Genomic DNA, 24,420 nt, shown 5'->3' with positions numbered 1-24,420 from the left:
AAACATGGGGAATCCTAGATATGGTTAAAACTTTCTTGCTCAGGAATGGGACATAACTGTGCAAAAACTAAACCAGAATAGTGACAACTTGAAGACTTTTTAGTATTTTGTAGTATTTTAGTATTAGAAGATTATTTAGTATTTATTATACTGAGTATTTTCTGTAAGCTGGGTGTAGGCTTGATTAAAAATCTTTAAGTCATGTCCATTTCAATAGAATTAGTTATTTCCTAAGTTATTCAGAACGAAGGGGAAAAAAAGACTTTGTGGAGGACAGGAATACTCTACATGTGGCAACATGCAGTTATTTAGAAACAACGGAAGGTGTCTGGCTACTTGAAGAACCTAGTCTGAATGTAAACCCTTAGTAAGTCAGTGAAGAGAGCTGAAATGCTCTGAAATTAGAAAGACTAATTAGAAGACTAATTCCAGTGCTAATGTCTCATTTCAGTAGCTGCTTATTTCTAAATTAACAATTTTTAATACAGTACCTATAGTACCAGCATCATAACACCATATATTTAAAATTAGTCATTTTTAAAATAATGTTTTTAAATCAAGATGTTTGATTCTTGGGATTTTTTTTCCTTTTACAACTTTAGTATGATGGTAACTTGCTCCTCAAAGATTTTGGTGGGACATAAATGTGTATTCTAGGCAAATTATGAGACAATGTCTCTCTCGCTGATGCACAGCCTAGGTTTCAAGCCTGATTTCAAGCAAGTCAAAAAGGAAGGTGATGCAGGCTGCTGGGTACACCTTTGACCAGTGTGATTAGTTATGTGTACAGCCTTGTGCTCTTTCCATTGAATATATTTTAATGAAAAAGGGTACATCCATAATCCTGAATCCATGTTAGTGATTTTTCATGCCAATTTGAACTATTCTACAAGTATATACACCCTGGAATTTTCTGCCTATTTTCCTGGGTTTTCTGTATTTTCTGCCTATTTTTCCTAGATTCTCTGGGGTTTTTTTCTAGTTATTTTTATTGAATATGCAGTTAGCATACTTTTTGTACATATATTAAAGGAAGTTCAGATTCAAATCCCCCTGGCTGAAGAGATGAAGCTGAAATATAGCACAAGTAGAGGAGGAAGGGTGTAGGTTTTAACGTTGTACAGCAAATACTCAAAATTCAATCTCATTACACTGAACGTAGTAAAGAGAAAAAGTCCATTTTTAAATTTGAATTCTGCTCCCATTTTTCTTAATTAAAGTTTTGTGTTCGGGACAGAAGAGATTTTCTATTTGAGTCTGTGTTTAAATTGTTTAAATTATTTATTTTACTTTTAAGATATTAAAAAAAAGAAAAAAAAAAGCTTCTAAGATCATCCAGGACAACGAAAACATTCAAAAATCTGTAATCTTAAAAATATATTTTAGAAAGCACATATGTTATTGGTTCCCACTGTTAAAATATTTTCTTGACAAAAGACCTGAAGAACTTTTTCTTCACCTTCACAAAATGCCATTAGAACTACTTTACCTGCAGAACAAAACATCTTGTGCAAATGGGGAGTTTTCTGGCTGTGTCCCAGCCTTGAGATGACTGACATTGAAGTATGAGAGCGTGTGATTGATGAAGCCATGCATGGTTCCATTTTGACTGTATGCATATTGATACATAAGACGTGGAATGAAATCGGATGTGACAGAAATTACAAAAGCCTGGGAGGCAAAAAAAAAAAAAAAAAAAAAAAAAAAAAAAAAAAAAAAAAAAAAAAAAAAAAACAATGAAAACAATGCTGTGAATATATGCTTAGTGTGTTTCAGATTTAATTAATTCATGTAGTTATTTTCATGTTCAAGTAAATTTAGAAAAAGTGATGACATGAGCATTAAACGGATGGATCTAGTATAGAATATATGTTTTTATAAGCATAAATAACCTGCTCTCTCTCCAGGAGATACTTATAGTTAGGCAGGTGGATCATTTCTGAGAGAACAGAATAAGGAAAACAATTAAAGTATTTGTATTTTCCCAACTGTTTCCCTCTCTATAACTGTTATTGGGGGATTTTTTCACTCTTTTTTATAGGTTAAATAACATCCATTTTTGTGGTATAATTTGGTGTCATTGCACACTCCTAACTCAGTTAGACCAGCAGAGTTTAAAGTATACATCCTCCATCCTCCAGGGCTTAGGCATCTGACATCAATGAAGCTCATGATGGATTAAAACTTACAGCTGTGAAAAGAGTCAGACACAGGAAAATCTAGATTATGTCATTAAGAATTCATTTAATAGTACATTTTGCCAAATAGTTTTTCTGATAAAATATTGTTTGGCTTGAATAGAGAAGCAAAATCGGTTATTCAGTTATTTTTTTTTCAGATCAAGTGTGTGCACATTTACATTTCTGTCAACAAGAAATAGCTGTAATTTTAATGGAACCTCCAGGAAATACAGAAGAACAAAGTTTGTTTGATACAACAATCAGGCAAAAATGTTAAATCTGAACACAAACTTGCAAAGTGTAAGCAGACAAAACTGTAGTATTTGGCTCATCTTACACAGATAATTGCTGTGAGGTTTCAATCCTGAAACCTATGCAGTGCTGCACAAATATCCTACCTTACACACAAGAAATGGCCAAGTCAAACCTCTAACACTCACACCAAAAAACTCTGCCTCTTGGGAGCTATCATCACACTTCACCCAGTTGTAATGATAGCTTGGATACCTATGTAGAGTGTTGTTATGTTGGATGTGCTTGTATTAAATAAATTGCATGTCATCTCTGCACAAATTTCCCCTTATTAGTCAGGCAGTCATCTACCACTCTAAAGTGCTTTGATATCAATGAGTAAAAAATGCTAAATGCAATTATGATTAACTTTTAGGAATCTAGTTGTTTTTATCATAAAGCATGCACAGGAAAACTTTACTTAAAGTATACAATAGATGAATAGACATAATATATAAATATACCAGACACATTATGTTTGTATTTAATCATTCACATTTTATTGAAGGATAGCTTTTTCAGTGTAGATTTTGTAGCTTGGGAAGTGTGTAAGCCAAGTCAAAATAAAAAGTACTTTGTTACAGAAAACCTCAGTTCATGGGAGAAATTCTGTTTAGGACAAAATTATATGTCCTAAGTGTGCAGTGTATAGCAGAACAAATATTAATGTTTACCCATCCATTCAAGGGCTTTCTGCTCTGTGAACGTGCTCTTGAATGTTATGTTTACATCTTCATTCAAACCGACAGCTATGCTATCGGAGTGACAGAAAGAGGCATATATATGAATGAAAAGTAGATTGTTAGCAGTTATCTGCATTGTTGCTTGCTTATGTGCCTTTCATTAGTTGTTTTATATGAATTGACATTACAGTCATACATAAGACAAGGGTACAGAGAATGAGGTGAGCAAACAAACATCTCCTTGGCAATTTAGGTGATGTTTTTAACTTCCACAAGAATCAATTGGGTAATTTAGGTTTTACTGTATTTTTTAGTAGTTAAGGAAATTATATATGACTTTTAAAATAGCTTAGAGGGACAAAATAACCTCTTAAGATCACATCTAAAGGTTAGTGTAACTAAATACTTACATTAATGATAACTGAAAGCTTTCCAATACCACTCAAAATATTATACCAAATTCCTGTAAGTGAAAAACAAAATTTCATTAAGGAGTTTATTATCAGGTTTTTTCTTCCTTATTGAATTCTTAGTGCTCTCATCATTGTAATGAGTTTAAATTACTTACCTATATCTTTTGCTCTTACTGTGTCTGGCCTCCGGAGCTCAGTAACAAACTTCTTGGCATCAAGCCGAACTTCTATGATGTTGTTCAGAAGAGCAAAGAGCGGTGCCAGTGGGAAGGAGGCAACAAAGAGTGTGACAAAGCCAAACTGGATAACTGGAAGAGAGAGATGCATTATCCTCAAGCACCTTTTGAAAGGATATGGCAAACACATCTAATAGTAAATCATTGATGAACTTTGTGACCAACAAACCCCATAAAACTCCACAAGACAATTTGGCCCCAGTCATAAATATCACAAAGCAATGAAAGAAAGGCTTACTTTTCTTTACCTGCGAAGAAAGCGTTAAGCAAACAAGAAAAAATGTGAAATCTGCAAGGTGTCACTGTTTCTTCCTAGCACCCTTTTGAAGCCTCTGATGTAATCTGTCAGGAGGAAGTGCCAACTAAATAGCTTGCATTAGGAAGGCATCAAACAAATGGTGACAAATACATGGTCACCTCTCCTTATGTCACTGACATCCTCATTTTAAGTTATAAATTTTCTGTTTAAAGTTCTAGCAGAGGGGAATATTATTGACATTCTTTTTCTGGGTTTGCAGTTTGGGCAAAGTAGATGGGGAGAAATCGCTAGTCCAAAGGACTAAGAGGTGGCACAATGATACACATACCTCCTGAGTCTTTTGTGTTTGCTGGAGTAGATATGTAATTAATAAGCCTGGTTTCTGTGGGTTTCTTCCCACAGATGGCAGCTTTTGTATCACCTCTTCTAAAAGAAGAACTAGACTACCAGTACTAGAAGGCTTACTTCCTAACCCACAGTACAGTAAAATAAACAAAAAGACTACAGATTGCTCTGAATTAATGCCTCTTTCCTAAGGCATAGGTGATCTATCTTCACACAAATACATTATTTGGCAAATAGTTAAGCACCTGTGTCACCCAGTAAGGCACACTAGTGGCACATGACTATGTTTCTAAAATCCCTTGGTGCTCTAAAGAGATTTAGAGTACTAAAATTGAAAAACAAGCATGTACAACTGAGATTCTTCATTTTGAAGATAGAAGGGGATATGCAGTATCCTTAATGCCAATTCAATGATGCATTAGAGTACTTAAAATTGAGCCCATATAGGGTTATTTTATTTGTTTAAAATCAGAACATGGAAAGGATTGATGAGCTTTTACTCCAAAGGGGATGAAAAATTATAAAATTGCCTGAAAGACTGTCTTCCATTGAAATCAAAAGGCTTCAGGAGGGAACGCTACTTAAGAGACTGGATAAAACCTCTGAATCTGTAAAAACTCCATATAGGTTTAATATATAGCTTGAGGGAAATGAAAGGAGTTTATTCTCCTACTTACCCTAAAGAAACAGAAAGTAATGGAAAAGAAACAAATGAAAAAAGTATGTAGCACAAAGTAATAACCACAATAAAATCAAATTAATACATTTAAATGTACTGTGAATTCAATAAGTAACAATAAACAAAAAAAATGTATCCCATAAGAATAAGGAGCATAAAAAATATTTTATCCTTGAAATTATGCTTTTCTGAATATTCCAAATTCACAGAATCACAGAATGGTTGATATTGCAGGGGACCTCTAGAGATCATCTGTCCATACCCCTGCTCCAGTAGGGACACCTACTGCACTTGGCACAGGGTCACATCCAGACAGGTTTTGAAGATGCCCAGAGAAGGAGATTCCACAACTTCAGGGCAACAACAGGGCAGTCTGTTCTAGGACTTTGTCATACTCAAAGGAAAGGAGTTCTTCCTCACATGGAGATAGAACTTCCTGTGTCTCAATTTGTACCCATTACCCCTTGTCACCGACGACCACCAAGAATTTGGCCCCATCTTCTTTACATTCTCCCCTCAAATACATATACATATTGATCAGATCTCCTCTCAGTCTTCTTCTCTAGGCTAAACAGGCCCAGCTCACTTAGTCTTTCCTCAAAATATAGATGCTCCAGCCCCTTGATTATCTTTGTCACTCAACAATCAGTCCCTTGATTATCTTTGTCACTCTACAATGGACCCTTTCTAGAAATTCCACGTGCCTCTCATACTGGGGAGTTCAGTACTGCTCACAATACTCCAGGTGTGGCCTTACCAGGGCTGAGTACAGGGGCAGGATCACCTTGTCCTGATCCACTGTTGGAAGAGGTTTCAATACGATTCCAAGAGCAAGATTAAGACTCAAATGGGGTCAAATGCCATACGACCTTGTAAGTTAATTCTCATAACGAGGAGTAATCATGATAGGACAGAGAGAAAAAAAAGGGAAAAAGAAAAAGTATGCAAGCAAGTGAGAGAGGTGCAGCAAGGTTAGTTACCACTATGACAAGTCAAGTTACATTTCTTTGGCTCTGCCTCAGTACAGGTGATGGCTTCTTGAAGAGGAGTTCAGGGAGGAAAAAAGAAGCATGCCTTCCAGGGAGAAACACACAGTCCTCTTGTTGTCCCCATTCTCCAAGAGTCCCACTTCCTCACTTCCCTGAAGTTTTTGGTACTTGTTTGTGCTGTGTGCTCCGGTTTTCATGGGCGTTTCCTCTTCACAGATAGGTCCTTCTTGGAAGGCACTGCTGAGAATGTCATTGTTCAAGTCTCGAGTGGATATAGCAGTTTTATCAGGGACAGGTAATGGTGTGGCAACAATGCTGAGACAAACACGATCCATAACAATTTCTTACACATCTCCGTTGATCTCCTAGCAATACTCCTCCTCATGCAGGCCAGGATCCCATTGACCTTCTTAACCACGAGGGCACATTGCTCCCTCATAGTTAATTTGTTTTCAGTCAGGACTACCAAACCTCTCTCCATGGAACTGCTTTCCAGGTCAACTCCTAATCTGTACTGGTATCTGGGTTTTTTCCTCCTCAGGTGCAGGACTCTGCACTTGTTCTTGTTGAACCTCATGAGGTTCCTCTCTGCCCATCTCTTCAACCTGTCTAGGTCTCTCTGAATGGCAGCACAGTCCTCTGAAATGTCAGCCATTCCACCCAATTTGATACTGTTCACAAACCTGTTCAGGGTGCACTCTGTCCCCTCATGTAAATCATTGATGAACAAGTTGAACAGCACTGGACCATGTACTGACCCCCAGGGGACACCACTGGCCACAGGCCTCCATCTAGACTCGGCCCCATTTATCATCACCCTCACCAGCACTGACATCCAGCCAGTTTTCAATCCACCTCACTATCCACCTGTCCAGTTCACACTTCCGGAGCTGTCCGATGAGGTTGTTATGGGAGACTATGTTGAAAGCCTTACTGAGGCCAAGGTAGACAACACCCATGGCTTTCCAGACAGCCCGTTATCTCATCATAGAAGGCTATCAGGTTCATCAAACAGGACTTCCCCTTGGTGAATCCATGCTGACTACCCCTGATCTCCTTCACATGCCTGGAGATTGTCTCTAGGATGAGCTGCTCCATCACCTTACCAGGGACAGAGGTGAGGCTGACTGGCCTGTAGTTGCCTGTCTCCTCCCCCTTGCCTTTTTTTAAGACTGGAGTGACATTAGTTCCTTCCAGTCCTCTGGCACCTCCCCTGCTCTCCATGACCTCTGGAAGATGATGGAGAGCTGTTGAGCAATAACCTCCGCCAGTTCCCTCAGCACTCTTGGTTGCATACCATCCAGGCCCATAGATTTATGGGTGGCCAATTTTCCTAAATAAACCCTAACCCGGTCAGAGGAAAGTCTTCCTTTCTCCTGGTTACTCTCTTATAACCAGGCTCTGTGGGGGATTAGCCTTAGCAGTAAAGACAGAAGCAAAGAAGGCATTTAGTAACTCTGCCTTCTCTGCATCCTCTGTCATCAAGGGACCCTTCCCATTCAGCAGCAGACTAGCATTTTCCCTAGTCTTCCTCTTGCTGCTGATGTATTTATAAAAGCCCTTCCTCTTGTCTGTGATATCTTTTGCTCACACTAATTCCAAACAGGCCTTGGCCTTCCTCATTGCATCTCTGCATTCTCTGACAACATTCCTATATTCTTCCCATGTGGTCTGGGATTCAAGTTCTGATTAAGGAAAAGGAATTAAGAAGGAGGTGTCAGAAAAGTGTACCAGAAAACTGTAAAATACTTAGAAAAATATATGGCTCTAAAACACACCTTATTTAAGTGAAGTTAGCAGTGATGGGGCTGAGAGGAAAAAGAAGAAGGAGAAAGGAAAGGAAGGAAAAAAGAAGGGAATGAAAATAAAGAAAAAGAAAGGAAAGGTACTTGCAGTCCTTTGAATAAAAACCACACAGTTTGCTTTGATGGTGTTTGCAGCCCCTTTTATGCATATCCTGGGAACATTCACTTTAATTGTTTTTTTTTAAGCTCACAAAAGAATGTTGGAGGTATGTGAAAGTCTTTTGGATAATCATATAAATATATCTTCAGAGAAAAATCTGTGCCAGAAGTGTTGTGTGGCCATCTTGAAAACTCTTCAGTGTTCCAGCCTCCCTTTCAAGCAAGTGTCAATGATTCAAAAAGCAGACAAATCATCCCAGCAAAACCAAGCATGCCATGATTTAGACGGTCAGACCTAAGTCTTGAGCAGTTAACTTGCAAATAATCATTTGAAACAAGCATTTTATGAAGAGACTTGGCAATTTAAATGTGCTTATTTAGTATGAGTGGTGTTAAAAAAAAAATTACAAAGTTCAAAATTCTACATGCATTAAAAAAAAGAGCAAAATTCACTGATGTGCAGTGCAGACCACAGAAGCAACCTAGCCACAAGAATTTACAGTATTTTGGGGGGGGCACTCAGAAAGGTTGTTTTGTTAGGTATAGTTTGTGCTAAGACATCCCATTTTTGCCTGAAAAACTTGACTGCACCCCTAGGAAGCCTTTTTACAATCATGCCTATTACATAAGAGACATCCATGTTCTTCTAGGATTTGCATAGAACCCCGTAAGTCCACTTAAGGAGCCTGACCAAGAAGGTAGAGAAGAGGTAATAGTAATAAATAATAAACATATTCATTTTAGTTATAAACATATTCATTTAGAAATATTTAATAATAAATGTACTCAAAAAAACACCACACAATTGGCTGAGCTGGTATTTTGAAATCCGACGTCATTATAGAGATTACACAAAAGCTCAAGTTCTCTTTACTTATTCCTTTTTTTTTTTCTTTCTCTGCTTCACACATTGCTTTTTTGATGCTTTTTTCCAACTTTAGGGAAAACTCTTCTAAACTTCTAAGACTAATCCTTATGGTGGTCAGGAGCTACAGACTAGCTGCTGTCTGCAGACTAGGTTTCCTCCTTAAAACACAAAAGGGAGTTTTGCCATTAATTTTTAATAGGAGTCTGATGATGAAACCCATTATCGGTACTTCTCTTAAAAAAAAAATCTAATTAATTGTCATATGAACGTAGGACTCCCAGATGGTTTAGACTCAATAAGGCAAGACTGCATGAAATAAGAATCTGAAAAGCCACTATTTATGACGATTTTTGCTGAAAAGTCAGTTGTTTAATACACTTTAAATGTGTATGGGCACCATTCAGGTCATTATGAGGCTGATTTTTAAAAGTTTGTTTCATAGCAATATTTACTGATCCTTTAAATGTCAACTTATTGCCAACTCCGCAGGCTAACTGCAGATGTGAAAAACTTGTTACCTGTTGGATCAGGAAATTGCTATACATAGTTTGCAAATGTATATCACCTGCTACATTGGACCAGGTCAAAAAAACATCACACACTTTCAGAAACAGGAAGCACTGATGACAGATTTGACACTTTTGTTAACAATGATTATTTATGTTTAAAGATCCATTGGGGGGAAAATCATATTATTCAGAAACTTTGAGAGTATCTGCTTTCAATTTTGAAATTGAAAGATTTTGCTAAGAAATTGAAATTTTGCTAAGAAATGCAAATATATATCAGCTAGTAATATTAAAGCAAACCATAGTCAGAAATGTCATGGGTGTGAGTCAAAACTACTGAGAGACATGTTCTTGATTGAAAAAGGCCATCAAGAAATAAGCTCTGTGCAAATTTTTGGGCTGAATTCAGCTTATTGATGCACATCCTGATTAGTGGATGTGCATGTGGTCTACCTAGACTTTATTAAGGTCTTTACACAGCTTCCCATTGCATTCTCCTTGAGAAGCTCATGGCTTACACACGAGTAGTCTTTGCTGGGTGAAAAACTGTCTGGATGGCCAGGCTAAGAGAGTGGTAGTGAATGATGTTAAACCCAGTTGGCGGCTGGTCTTGAGCAGTGTTTCCCAGGGGTCAGTACTGGGGCCAGTCCTCTTTAAAACCTTTATCGACAATCTGGAAGAGGGGCTTCAGTGTACCCTCAGCACATTTGCAGACGACACCAAGCTGGGGGGAAGAGTTGGTCTTCTTGAGGGTAGGAAGACTCTACAGAGGGATCTGGGCAGGTTGGATAGATAGGCCGAGGCCAACTCTATGAAGTTCAACAAGGTCAAGTGCCAGGTCCTGTACTTGGACTCGCAACAACTCCATGTAGCGCTACAGACTTGGGGCAGAATGTCTGGAGAGCTGCGCAGCAGAAAAGGATCGGAGGGTGTTGGTTGACAGCTCGCTGAACATGAGCCAGCAGCGTGGCTAAGTGGCCAAGAAGGCCAATAACATTCTGGCTTGTTTCAGGAATAGAGTAGCCAGCAGGACTAGGGGAGCAATCATCCTCCTGTACTTGGCACTGGTGAGGCCACACCTTGAATACTGTGTTGAGTTTTAGCCCCCTCACTGCCCAAGAAAGATATTGAGGTGCTGGAGCATGTCCAAAGAAGGGCAGTGAAGCTGGTGAAGAGGTTGGAGCACAGACACAGACCTCATGAGGAGTGGCTGAAGGAGCTGGGGTTAAGGGAAATCTTATTATTTTCTACAGTTACCTCAAAGGAGGTTGTACTGAGGCAAAGGTTTTTCTCTTCTTCAGAATAGCTACCAATGTGACAAGAGACAATGTGTGACAAGACGATATGACAAGACAATGGCCTCAATATTACAAGACAATGGCCCCAAGTTGCACCAAGGGAGGTTCAAGTTAAATATTAGGAAAAAAATCTACATGTGAAGCATTGGTGACCCAGGGAAGTGGTGGAGTTGCTCTCCCAGGGAGTGGCTTGTTAAACATCATGGTTTAACAAGCATGGTGTTAAAGTGTTTACGGTTGGACTTGATGATATTAAAGATCTTTTCCAACCATAATTATTATATGATTCTAAGATTGGAAGGGGCTGCCCAAGGAAGTGATGGAATTATCATCCCTGGCAGTGTTGAAGGAACATGTACATGAGGCACTTAGAGACACGATTTAGCAGGTATAGTGTTGAAGGGTTTATGGTTGGACTCGATGATCTTAAAGGTCTTTTCCAACCATAATGATTCTATGATTCTATGACTATCACTTTGCAAAACAAACTCAATTGAACAAGACCAGAATCACAAGTACTAATAAGAGAGGAAAATGTTATTTGCTCTCACTTCTATGCATTTACCAAGGCTTAAACATGGGGGAAAATAATCTCTGCAAGGATTCCTAATATAATAAATCAGAATTAAAGAAATCAAAGCAGATTTGAAATGATCATTCCAAAATTGAAGTGGGAGAGTTATCATCAAAAAATCATTTCCTTTTTTTCCTTTTGACATATCGTATTGCTAAGCACACCTTCAGGCCACTCCAGACACTGGCAAATAGTTCCCCTTTGCAGGCCTAGTCTGCTTCAGGACAGGATGCAATGATAGTATCTGATTTGGGACATGAGGAGTAAGCTACACTCCAGATCTGCTTTAGAAAGGGCAAATGCCAGCCCTTTTGATAGAATCCAGAGGGACCTGGACAGACTGGAGAACTGGGCGGCGAGAAACCTCATGAGGTTCAACAAGGGCAAGTGCAAGGTCCTGCACTTGGGGAGGAATAACCCTGGACACCAGTACAGATTAGGGGTGGACCTGCTGGAGAGCAGTCCCGCAGAGAGGGACCTGGGTGTCATGGTGGACGACAAGTTGACCATGAGGCAGCAGTGTGCCCTGGTGGCCAAGAAGGCCAACGGGATCCTGGGGTGCATTAAGAAAAGCGTCTCCAGCAGGTCGAGGGAAGTGATCATCCCCCTCTACTCAGCCCTGGTGAGGCCACATCTGGAGTACTGCGTCCAGTTCTGGGCTCCCCAGTACAAGAGGGATGTGGAGCTGCTGGAGAGAGTCCAGCGCAGGGTTACCAGGATGATCAGGGGCCTGGAACATCTGTCCTATGAGCAAAGGCTGAGAGAGCTGGGTCTGTTCAGCCTGGAGAAGAGGAGGCTGAGGGGGGACCTGATCAGCGTGTATAAATACCTCAAGGGAGGCAGTGAGGAGGAGGGGGCAGCCTCTTTTCAGTGGTGGGCAGGGATAGGACTAGAGGAAATGGCTTCAAACTGAAGCATCGGAAGTTCCACAGGAACTTAAGGAAGCATTTCTTCACTGTGAGGGTGACAAAGCACTGGAAGAGGCTGCCCAGAGAGGTTGTGGAGTCTCCTTCTTTGGAGATCTTTAAAACCCGCTTGGATGCAGCCCTGTGCCACGTGCTCTAGGTGACCCTGCGTGAGCAGGGGGGTTGGACTCGATGACCTCTGAGGTCCCTTCCAACCTTCGGCATTCTGTGATTCTATGATTCTAATAAGTAGAAGAAACTCTACTGGGTACAAGAACACAAGACTTTCTTGTGAATGGCGTGTAGGTAGGAGACAAGCAGGAGACATTGATTTCAAAGTCACTGCATGACAGAAGCTTATTCTTTAGTGTAAAGATCTTAATGATATCTTTAAGAGGATCTTTTAGGATCACTCTGGTCATGCAAATCTGAATGTAGTAGACATTCACGAACAGATAGGGTTGGATAGTGACAGTGGAATTAATGATGGCCACCGTTGTCGCTTCATGAAATCCCATCATTATCTGGATGGAGAAACCTAAAGATTGGGGTAAGCCAAATCTTATTCAATCTCTTATTCAGTTTCTTTCTTATTTGAGCTTGCCCGAGTAAAGTCAGTGTGAAATAAAAGGAAAACTTCAGAATCTGGTTCTAAAATAACCATCAGATTTCTCCCTTCCTTTCCTTTAATATCTACCTCTTTTTAAATCACATTCCTTTTAAGTAATTTAGAAAATAATATGCTTCATCTGCACTTGATATTCCATTTCTTCCTCTCCCCTTTCTTAAAACAATTTTAGAGGAACAGGTAAATAAACTACATAACCACTTCTTGCCTCCCTATTTCAGCTTGCCACCCTTCACAGCAATCTCATCTGACATGTTCAGGGCTACACAGCATGGAGCATTTCCTGCCTGCATGGGTGGTCTGGGTCACTCTACAGTCAGTCTGACAGCTCAATATAGTGGTGTGGTCTCACAGCAGTGAGCAGGCTGGAGAGATTATATTCGTCTTGAGTCCCACGTACAGGGCATAGACAACCAGGGGCTGGCATGCTAAAAGGCTCAGTGAGCCATTCCTTTCACTTAAAAAAACAATTCGGATGTTGTAAAAAAGCCACTTGGATTAGTAACCCAACCATTGCAGGGTCTAATTATCTCTTAACAGTTGCAGGATGAGGCTCTTCATATCTAGGGAAAAAAAAAAGATTTTCATCTAGGGAAAAAAAAAAAGGACTAACCTAAAAGATAGGCTATGTGCTCAACGATTTATAACATCAGTGAAAGTTTTTCCAACAGAGAAGACCTTTGCATGGTGTCCTTGTTAGTGAATCAAATATGATTTCCTATACAGACATTTCTAACCATGGTCAGAGCACCACAGTCGTTTCCATGGGAGTTTGCCACAGTCGACAGAGAGTGGAAGCTTTGCTTCAGGTCCCATAATTAATGGGAAGCACCAAGAAAACCTGGGCTTAGATAGAGGGCAGGTTCTAATTCATAATCAACTCAAGGCTCCATCCCATTTCTGCATCAGTTAGATAGATTTTATGGATATTAGAGAATGCTTTCTGCATCCACCTGATGGTGGACTTCCACCCCAGGATACTCCTCCTCCACATTTGAGGAAGTCTGATTCCTCCTTACCCTGTCAGTTACTTTGTGCTATAATTAACGCTGCAACCAATCACATGCTGTAGCTCCAGAAAGGAATAATATTGACTGCTGCAGATATGTAAGAACAGGAAATTAAATATTTATAAAGAGTTGTGTTTATTCTCTTTATTTATTTATCAATGACTAAAGGTCATTGTTTTTAGAGAGAACTTGCTAAATAGGAAACTTTGAGTGTTAAAACTCAAAAATTACATACAAGTTTACTCAGAATTTCCAGAAGGAAAAACCAACTTGGGCATAAATAATGCATAGAAATTTTCAGTGCTAAAGGATATTTTTTTCCAGCCAAGTATGAGCATGTGCAGAGGGAGATAACCTAATAGAGACTATACCAAGAGACAGATCCTAAGGTGAGTAGAACAATTCTTAGTGAGCATTAGGATGATTTCAAATGAGGGCTTCCTTATGTCTATTAAATGTCATTACAAAGGCTAAGGATCTACTCCATAAACATATCTATAGAAAGAGTCCCTCCAACCTCATATAATGTATAATTACTTTTGCATAGAAGTAGTTACATATATGCTTATACATATATATTTATTTTTACATTTTTACAAGTTTATGTGCTTGTATATTTTCATAAACCATACATGGTATTGACTCATGCTCTCTTAAAAAGCATTCTCTTTTGGGAGTTTTGGGAATAGTGGCTTGTTAAAACAAGACTTGTCACATACAATATTTAACAGATGTCTGGTTTTACATAATGTGCCTGCTGACAAACTGTGGTTCTCTCCTGAATACTTTTATGCCCTAAAGCTTGGGTTTGCCTAGATAATTTCTTTCCTTCCTCCTCCCCCCACCCATACCTTTCCCCTATCCCCCCCCTCTTGCCTCTCTAGGGTCTACTCGTGAGACAGCCAGAGGGCTGAGGGCTACACTGCAATTTTGTTTTCCATCTGTCGTGAAGAGTCTGGCCTCTTACTCCCTAGCATCTCTGTGTGATCCTTCCTCTCAGGTTTGTTTCCTTGAGGACTGCTGAAGTTGGATGATATCCCAGGACTGCATCACTGAGTTATTCAGTGACTCCTTACACCTCTGTACTCATGGGTTATGTTGAGTCATAGAGATACTCCTTAGGGTTTATACCAAACACAATTCATAAAGAGAAAAAAGACATTTTTGTATTTCACTGTGTAATTCTCAATCAGAATCTTGGTATTTATCCTCTGGCAACTTTTGTCTAGCGTAGTCCTTTAACCAAGAGTTTCAACTGCTCCTACTGGATCAGTCAATGCATGGAAATGCATGGTGATAAATGTAAACAGTCTTAATGAAAATTGGACAGAGGAAGGACAGAGCATTAAGGAAAGCATAATTAGTCAAAAAATGCCTAGTTGTCAGTTGTGGGTTGTCTCTGCATTCGTTTGCACAGGCTGGATACTGTACTCAGAATTTCAAACATCATTTTATAAGTACCAGTGCATCTCTGGTCAATGAAGTTACATTTTCTTCTTTAGCAACGTGCATTAAGACACCAGCTTTTCCCAGTTGTAACTATGAAGGACACTCTACCAATCATGTTAAAACAAATCAAATCATGAATGATTATTTTTTTATTGAAGAAACTTAATACTTCAAAGAAACTTTAATACTTCAAAGTTGCTTTCTAATAAAAGGCAGAGGGAATTGTATCCTTGATATCAAGAAGTAGAAAACTCTCTAACACTTTATTTCAGCTGAGTTACTGTGTTCATATCGGTCTCAGATCCTAAATCAGAGAGTCATTTAATAATAATATGTTTTACCAAGTCAGATGTCAGCAATCCACACCCATAACAAAAAAAAGCATATTTTTCCTCTCTTACAGAAATTGCATTTTGAGAGAGGCATTTCTGAGAATTATCAGATCCCAACTTCTGGATCGCACTCTGTGGAAATCAGGAACTTCTGCCTCACTGACTGTGTAGTTTGCAGTAGTATGACTAGTGGCATCTTGCCACTTAAGAAACAATAAATCTCAGTTCTTCCCGGGTTTTCACCAACATGATTAATTTCTAATGTGAAAAAAAGAAAACTGGAGACTAGCACACCAAATTTGAAAATGTACTGATCCCTCCATAGTTTATCAAGAATTTGTGTAATTATGAAAATACTTCGAGTGCATAACATGGATGGTATGCACATGGAGGACGCCTGCTTTATATAATTAGAACACTACTGACTTAATAGAGTTGCTCCTACTTTATGGTGGTTTGAGAGATGATTAAATGTCTGGCAAGTACAAACCACTAGTGACGTCAGTCACCTCAACAGGCTGATGCATGCAAAGGAAGTATGCATATGGTGCTTTAAGAAACTAGAGAATGTGCTGGTTAAAAGAACTAGTCTGAAAAGTAGGAGATTAAAAAATAATTCCCAAGTGTTCCCTAGCCTTCCTTAATAAATACAGACAACTCAATTTCTCTGTACCTCAGCTCTCCATGAGTAAAATGGGAGTAACAAATACTCCAATTTCTTAGCTGTTCTAGAAGTTATTTTGGGCTGAACGCTCTGTCTTTGTACACCAATTGTACACCAGTGTGGATTTTTATTTAAGCAGGGCTGGGAACACTGTGTATATGATTCAGTTTTCTACTATAAAAAGTAATACTTCCATCAGAAAATATTTAAGTATGTTTGGAGATCTATGTAGTTTTATTATAATTAAATTATTAATAAAGAGTTTTAATAAACTTGGAAAGAGTTATTCTAAAATGGTACTTATGCTGCCATGAAGAAAGACCTTAACAGTCTGGAAAAAATAGGGAGAGGAACCTCAAGAACATCAACAAAAGGAGTGTGAAGTTCTGCACCTAGGAAGAAATAATCCTATGTAGCATTGGATGGTTCCAGTACATGTGGAAGCCAACCAACTGGAGAACCACTTTGCAAAAAAGAACTTGGGCATTCTAGTGGAGAAGTTGGGAATAAGACAGCAACGTACCCTTGTATCAAAGAAGACCAAAAGCCTCTTGGGTTGTTGCTAGGGAAATCATTACCAGCAAGTTGAGGCAGGTGATCTTTCCCATTTAGTCAGCACTGGTAAAACCACACATCAGTACTATGTCCACTTCTGGGATCCTCAGTACAAGAAAGAATGTATTGAATGTACTGAAGAGGCATACTGGAGGTGAGTGGGGGTGGTACATGCTGGAGTGAATCTAGCATAGAAGCACTAAGGTGACTGTTTGGAACATCAGACAAATAAGGAGGGTCTGAGTGGCCTGGGATTGTTGATCCCAGGGAGAGAACGTTCAGGGAAGATCTTATCAATATGTAAAAATATCTGAGAGTGGTGGGAATTAAAGAAGATGGAGTCAGATTTTTCTGAGGGGTATCCCATGAAAGGACAAAAGGCAATGGAAACAAACTATAGAAAATTATTTTGAAACAAGAAAAAATCTTTTACTGTTAGAGTGGTCAACACTGGAACAGATTGTCTAGAGAGGTTGTAGATTATCTATCTCTGGATATATTCAAAGTTAGACTGAACAAGTCCTTAAGCAGCCTGCTATAGTTGAGCTGGGGCCTGTAGTAGATGATATCCAGAAGTACCTTCCAATCTCTACAGTTCTGTGATTCTAAGAATTCTATGCACCACTCTCAGCTGAGAACCCTCAAATCTTTCACAGTACAAATATCAACAGCTACTGTGATGATATAAATATTATCGCTGCAACTGTGCTGCTTAATATAGTAGAGTTTCAGCATGTAATTTTCACAAAGCTGTAACAGTGTTTTTTTCCTTCTATTTTGCTAACTTATAACATATATGATAAATCTATGGTCACTGGAGAAAGGGAGAAGGAATTCAGAATCTTACTCATTTCCATGTATTCTGGAGTCAGTCCAGTGAAAGGCTCCAAACTGTAGTCAAGATCCCACTGCTGAGGATCCTTTGACTGGTTGGTGTTGATTTCCTTTGGCTCAGTTCTTTCATCTTTCAGCTTCCTGAAGAGCTTCTTTAACTTCCTGAGAAACAAAAAGCCAGACTGAACCTTTTTTTTTTTCTATATAGAATTTGTCTCAGATTTTTACACTGCAATATACTATGTATATCACATTAGTTTGATGCTCCACAAACTTATTTTGTACCATCCTCTGAAGCTACCATCCTCATGGTGCTGTTATTGCCAGATGACAGACTGATGGATGACATAGTCCCCATGTTCCTGTGTCATGAATGAAGTTATAACAGCACAATGCTGCTATTATGGAGCTAAGCCCATTATTCTTTAATAATTATTTATCTTCAGCTAGATAGTGAAGATATTTAGTGAAGAGCTAGATATTTTTTCAAGATTTAAGCCCTAGGGCAGCTATTAGCAACAGTCTCAAAAACTTCATGTGATGGGCATCTCTCACTCAGTGAAGAAAGAAACAAACAAAATAACAAAAGATAATCTGAAATCTTTATACCACAGATAGCCTACTACAGATACACTTCTCTTTCATATTAAAATTTGAGAATGTCCTTATAATATCTTTAGGGTCAAAAGGATGGAACTTATTTCTGACTAAGAATGCATTGATTCCAAAGCTTGATTAAATTATGAACTTTGTAGTAAAAATATCTGTTTTACAAAGCAAGAGGAAATGAGAGCATTTGTTGATAGATCTGAAGTACTGGTAGAGAAGCCTCTCTACCAAATATGATAGGATCGAATCCATTAATGATTTCTAAAATGAATAATATAACTTAAAATCAGCCTTGCAATCAACAGAAAATACATGCAGTTCCTCAGTTTCTAGTCTTCTTTGGACACAAGAACTTATACACAAGTGTATTTAAATAGGCCAAAAAAAGTTGATTGTGGAATTTTTATAAGGAAGTACTATTTACTTCATCCAAAACAATGTTACAAATAAATAACAATAATACTAATAATAGGTGTAATAATATATATATTTATCAAATGTTCAGTGTAAACAATGTATCAATTTTACTAATGGCCATTCATCTTGAAGGCAGTCAATTGCCTTGCATCTGTCTAACATCCAAGTAGAGGTTAGGCAGACAATGAGATTCATAACAGAGTTTTAGCAGTGTCAATTGATTTTGGTCTCAGAATGATGTGCCATTCTTTTTATGCACAAATAGAAATTCCACTTTAGTCACTCCAGATTCAGCAACAAGAAAAAGTGCTACTTGTGATATATACATTAACAGCTTCTTGTTATCTTGTTGATACTGGAACTAGGTAGGACTTCTCTGAAAGTTCATTCTGAAATTACTGGAAACCACACAATTACATATCTATTAATATCAAACTTGAAATATTTAATTGTATTTGTTATCTTTATTTTTGCTAAGAGTTTATTGATCAGCCCAAACATGCAATCTATGTAAACCCTACGAAACTTATTTCACCAGGGATCAGATGCCTTATCTACTTGCACAACTGTATCATCTTCTTTTAGAATTATTTTGTAATACTTCTACTTGAAATACAATACTAAATACATCCAAAATTGTATTTAGCATGCCTGAAATATTGAACACTATGCCTTACAACAACATTGCCATTTTGGCTACACTATAATTTACTCATATGGCTGAACAATTATTTGCACAAACAGTTCACAGAATCACAGAATCACAGAATCACAGAATCACAGAATCACAGAATGGTTAAGGTTGGAAGGGACCTCTATACATCATCTAGTCCAACCTCCCTGCTCCAGCAGGGACACCTAGAGCACGGGGCACAGGGTGGCATCCAGGAGAGTTTTGAAGACCTCCAGAGAAGGAGAATCCACAACCTCCCTGGGCAGTCTGTTCCAGGGCTCTGTCACCCTCACAGTAAAGAAGTTCCTCCGCACATAGAGATGGAACTTCCTGTGGTGCAGTTTGCACCCATTGCCCCTTGTCCTGTCACTGGCCACCACTGAGAAGAGCTTGGCCTCTTCCTCCCTACATTCTCCCTTCATGTACTTACACATATTAATCAGAACCCCTCTCAGTCTTCTCTTCTCCAAGCTGAACAGGCTCAACTCACTCAGTCTCTCTGACTCTCAGTTCATTGAGAAATGAACTCTCAGTTCAGAGAAAGTCTCTCAGTTCATTGGACCTCACTAGGAATAGTAGCATCAGTTATTGCCCCATTGAAATGGGGTTATAAATTTAATGATATGACTATATGCATGTATTTCACAAGTAGCATAATCTCAGTTTAAAATGAGTCCATATGAAGAAGGAAGAATTCTCAGTGTCATCCATAGATGTCATTTTAATTACACAACCATGATAACTTTGTGCTATTTTACACACTGAGAAAATCTGATGAAAAAAGATGCAATAGAAAAAAGATATTTATCCAAAATTAAGGAAGGTGAATCAAACAAAACATGAAGATTTATACCTGTATTTCCTCACTGTGCATACTAAGTTTATCTTTCGCAAATATCCATAACATAATTTTATAGCTCTTCACATATGCACAGTATGATTAGAAGTCCAGATTAATTTCAGTGAAGTGTTGCCAATGGTGTAAGCAGGCCTCCCCCACAAAATTTTCTCCCACATCTTGCAACAAATCCTTTCAACTAGAAGTGTGTGGTCTGGAGACTGGAGCACAAAGGCAGAGATTGGGGAGTTCATTTGTACCTCCAGTGAAACACAACTATTTTCTCACACTCTAAGTAGCAGGGCAAAGCTGTCTAGCAAACTCTTACAGTAAAAACATTATTGAGTAGGCTTATTACTTTGTTCCTGAAAACACCCTGAGCCCCTTCAATTTCATCACCAGTACAGGGATGAGTTGGAAATTTAGACTGATGAAATGGAGATGGGCAGATACTCTCAGTACAGATCTAAACTGTTGTCAGGTCCAGGAAAACAAAGCTGCAAAGATCGAAAGATGAATTCTGACTTTTCTTCCAGAGGCAGCGGAAGACATATCTCACAGATATGATGTATTTTGTCTCTGTATTTTGGCAATACCCAGATATATTGGTACTAACCAAATATTCTGAGTACACAGAACTCTCAGTTTACATCTTTTTAATAAATGGAGAATTAAGATACTCTAGGAGAAAGAACTAGGTGTATCCTTCCAAAGACATTTATCTTCTGCTTTACACAAACTCAGCCACTTCAAGAATCTAAAATTTCCCCCTTCTTTTCCCTCTTTGCTTTTACATCAATCAAGGGATCTTATCTCTGACAGAGGTGATGTAGTATTCAGAGGATAGGAGGCTGGAGACAAGATTTAAAACAGTCAAAGAATTCCCATAATGCCCTTCCAGCACATCCCAATTAATTTCCTAATGTGAGGGTATCTCAGAGGGCAGTGAACAATGAGTTAAAAACAGTGCTAATTTCTGTTCCAATAAAATGATATGAGCTTTAAGTGTCATTCACATTTCTATAGACAGATGAGACTGAAGTGCATTTCACTGCTGCTGTGCAGCACCTGAGATAATGTATGTGCTGAGGAATAAAGCTTGTGCATGTATGATCTAATTCTTTCATTACAGCACCATGGAGTTAGAACGTAACACATATCCATAACTCCCATCACAACCCTGTAACTAAAAAAAAATAGATGTTGTGGTTTATGCTTATCTGAGTGCACTAAATCCAGGGCTTATTTACTGAGAATAATTTTTACTTTTTCATTATGATCATATGCCAGACATGAGGAATACAACCTTGAACCATTTTGAGTTAAGCTTTGAACAGTTTTTAATTTTTATTTTATGCATTTTTAAAGGATCAACAAACTAATTCTTTTCAAAGTTTCTGCAGAAATATATCTTTGTATCCCATCCAAGTATCTGAAGTTTTAAACTATACAGAAATGTATCAGAAAGTTAACGGAATAGATAACAGTGATTTGTACTGGATAAATACTTTCAGGGCTATTCTCTAGCTCTGAAAATGAGTTTTGCAGGACTCAATAGCTGCACATATGATTGTGTTATTAAAACTGAAATGTTCAAACATGCAGTGTGAAACCTGTCTGTAATAACTCAGATCAATATATTTATACAAAGTTGACAGAATTGAGAATCAAGAATTGTTTTATCTTCTGACTTAGGAATGCCAAGCAGCCCCACCAGAGAGAAAGAAAGGGCAGAAATGGGTAAATTTATCCCTTTGAATAGTCTCTAGGAACTTTTGTGTTGAGATACACAATCAAGGATTTTTCATTATGTTTCTAGTAGTCACTTAAATCTGGAAAATTATTTCTGGCCCTTTTGCTAGTGACTGTTAGAAAGCAAGAAAATATCTTGAGTAGATTGAATAGTATGAAAGAAAACTGCATGGAGGATCTGGAAGAAAGAAAATGAAAAATTATGCTTTAATTAGAGTACATCTAATTACACAATTACACTATAATTTTGAAAATAAGAAATAGGCATTGCATGACTCAAGGTAATCATCATCCTAAGAGTAGGAAATCACTGCAGGAAAAGGTTCCATCCCTAAAAAGATCACAAGAGTTGAAAAGAAAAAAGAAAGAAAGTGAAGAAGCAGAGAGAGATTACAACTAAGAGGTCATGATTGATCATAGCCAGACATAACATATATGCTTATATGAAGTTTTATTTCTAAAAACAAGTCATTCTGTAGTTTTCTGCCTAGACTAAAATGTATGATCAGAATTTGGGGCATGTAGATCTTGGAGGTGAATTAGTAAAAATAAAAAATCTGTGGAATAAGACAAAAAAATGTAAAGAGATCAGAGAGAGCAAATAGCTGGAGGCAGGCTGAAGTGGGAGAGAAGCAGAAAAGATTTTGCCAGCGCAAGTCTTCAGTGTCTGTGCAGTCGCTATAATGCTGTTCCATCAATGCTTGCCAAAATGGTTGGGACTTAGATGAGCTTACCAATTTCTCAAGACTCTCACAATGTCCTTAGTCACTGCAAATGTCCTTAACAAATTAACAAATGTCCTTAGTCACTGCAAAAGCAGATCACTTTAATGCAGCAGATCACAAAAAGCAGATCACATTAATGTCCTTAGTCACTGCAAAAGCAGATCACAGCAAAGACAGCTGCACTGTCACCAAGGAGTGAATTTAAAGTATTGCAAAGCAATACTTGCTGGAATAGAGATGCAAATAGATATTCTACTTAAACTTCATTGAACTTCATTGAACTTCATCTATAAAACTTGTGAATTACAGTCCCCCAAAATGCCCATTTGCATTGAAGACAGCTTAGCTTTTAATAATTCCAGCACCATTACATTCACCTAGCTGTTCTGATATTCTTAGATGCAGGTATAGATACAGAAATATCAGAAAGGTTTATAACACCAGCAAGTCATAGCTTTGGAGCAATTTCTTCAGATATGTACTGTGGAAAGGTTAGGATATGTCCTAGTGACTCTGTACAATGCAGAACTTCCATCTAAAGTTTAATGTCAGAGCTCTACAGGTAGCACTGCTTGTGAATAGGCTTGCATGAAGCCAAATACTGAAGCAGCATTCAGGGAGCTACAATCCTAATGAATGACTGTTGAATATGAACCCAGGGTACCAGCTGCTTTATTGTATTTTACTCATGATAGATAAAACAAACGTAAGGCTCCTCTGCAATTAAATGCTTTGGCTTTATTATGGATATAATCAAAAGCTTTTCTGGAAATTACTCTGAAAATCCTAAGTTTCCCCAGGGAACCCCACAGATTGCTGGCAGACATATCAGGGGAGTAGAAATGAGGGAAGAAAATTGGATGAGACTACACCAAGAACTATAGTCAGGGCCTCAAAAAATAATAAAACTTTAGTTTTCTGTTTTGACTGGATCATCATCTCTTTTCATGAATCAAAGATAATAAATACAGTATTTTTAATATCATAAAATTCCCATTAAACAAACTCAGTAGCAGTATGTTTTTTTGAAGAGCGTTTGCACTGAGAAAACACTAAGCCTTCAACAAGTCAGATACTTAGGAAGAATTTATTACACTTTTCTTAAAATAAATTGAAACGCAATGTGATGTAGACAGAAAATACACCTCCTCAGTGAACCCTGGACTCAAGAATAATCAAACCATCTCTAATCCACTTGTTTTGTTTTCCACTAAAATCACCAGAGAAAAAGAGCCCAGTCTTTAAATATTTCATCATTCATCATAGTTTTTAGTTAGCATCTCTGAGGCCTTCCACAGAGATGTGTTCCAAAAGCTACATACATCAGCAGAAAGACTCTGACTAAACTCAGTGAAGTCCAGGCTTGCATCTAAGCCAGATCCTTCAGCTAAGGCAATGTTTCACAGAACAGAACAGCCATCAAGGATGATTCATTTAACAGAAACAAGAGCAAACCTCCCAAGAGGCAGCAACAGCACACTCTCAGTAGGGTCTCTTGCCTGAAAAAAGCTCCTGCTACTGAAAATGGACCAAGAGAGATTTCTTGCTACATTTGGAGCAGAGGACATCATGCACAGAGCATTCTGTTGCAAGGACAGCTTTTGAACTCAGCTCCTGCATCATACAGTGACATACAGGCATATTAGAAATGTGTGAACTTCATATGTAAAACCATAAAATTGTCATAGATTAAGTAATACATTTCAATATCTTTAATGATCTATTGCTTTTCTCCCACCCACATCTCCTCCACTTTATACCAATTTGTATTCCTTGCTACTACCCTGAAAGCTTCTTTAAA

At 38.2% G+C, this 24,420-nt stretch overlaps 1 protein-coding gene across 1 annotated transcript in view; it reads right to left on the bottom strand.

Moving 5' to 3' along the window:
- The window catches only part of ANO2 (anoctamin 2), a 152,549-nt gene that overhangs the window by 5,930 nt on the left and 122,199 nt on the right, over nucleotides 1–24,420 (bottom strand). Inside the window, exons 20-23 of the mRNA XM_026033246.1 lie at nucleotides 17,619–17,767; nucleotides 3,723–3,875; nucleotides 3,565–3,617; nucleotides 1,490–1,671 (exon numbers count right to left, since the gene is read on the bottom strand). Coding sequence (XP_025889031.1) covers nucleotides 1,490–1,671; nucleotides 3,565–3,617; nucleotides 3,723–3,875; nucleotides 17,619–17,767 — 537 coding nt within the window. The remainder of the gene's footprint in view (nucleotides 1–1,489; nucleotides 1,672–3,564; nucleotides 3,618–3,722; nucleotides 3,876–17,618; nucleotides 17,768–24,420) is intronic.

Source organism: Nothoprocta perdicaria, unplaced genomic scaffold (genome assembly GCF_003342845.1).
Source record: "Nothoprocta perdicaria isolate Ctin4 unplaced genomic scaffold, notPer1 scaffold_126, whole genome shotgun sequence".
NCBI lineage: Eukaryota > Metazoa > Chordata > Aves > Tinamiformes > Tinamidae > Nothoprocta > Nothoprocta perdicaria.
The sequence above is the reverse complement of the archived record's forward strand: the minus strand, read 5'-3'. Positions and strand labels throughout refer to the sequence as shown.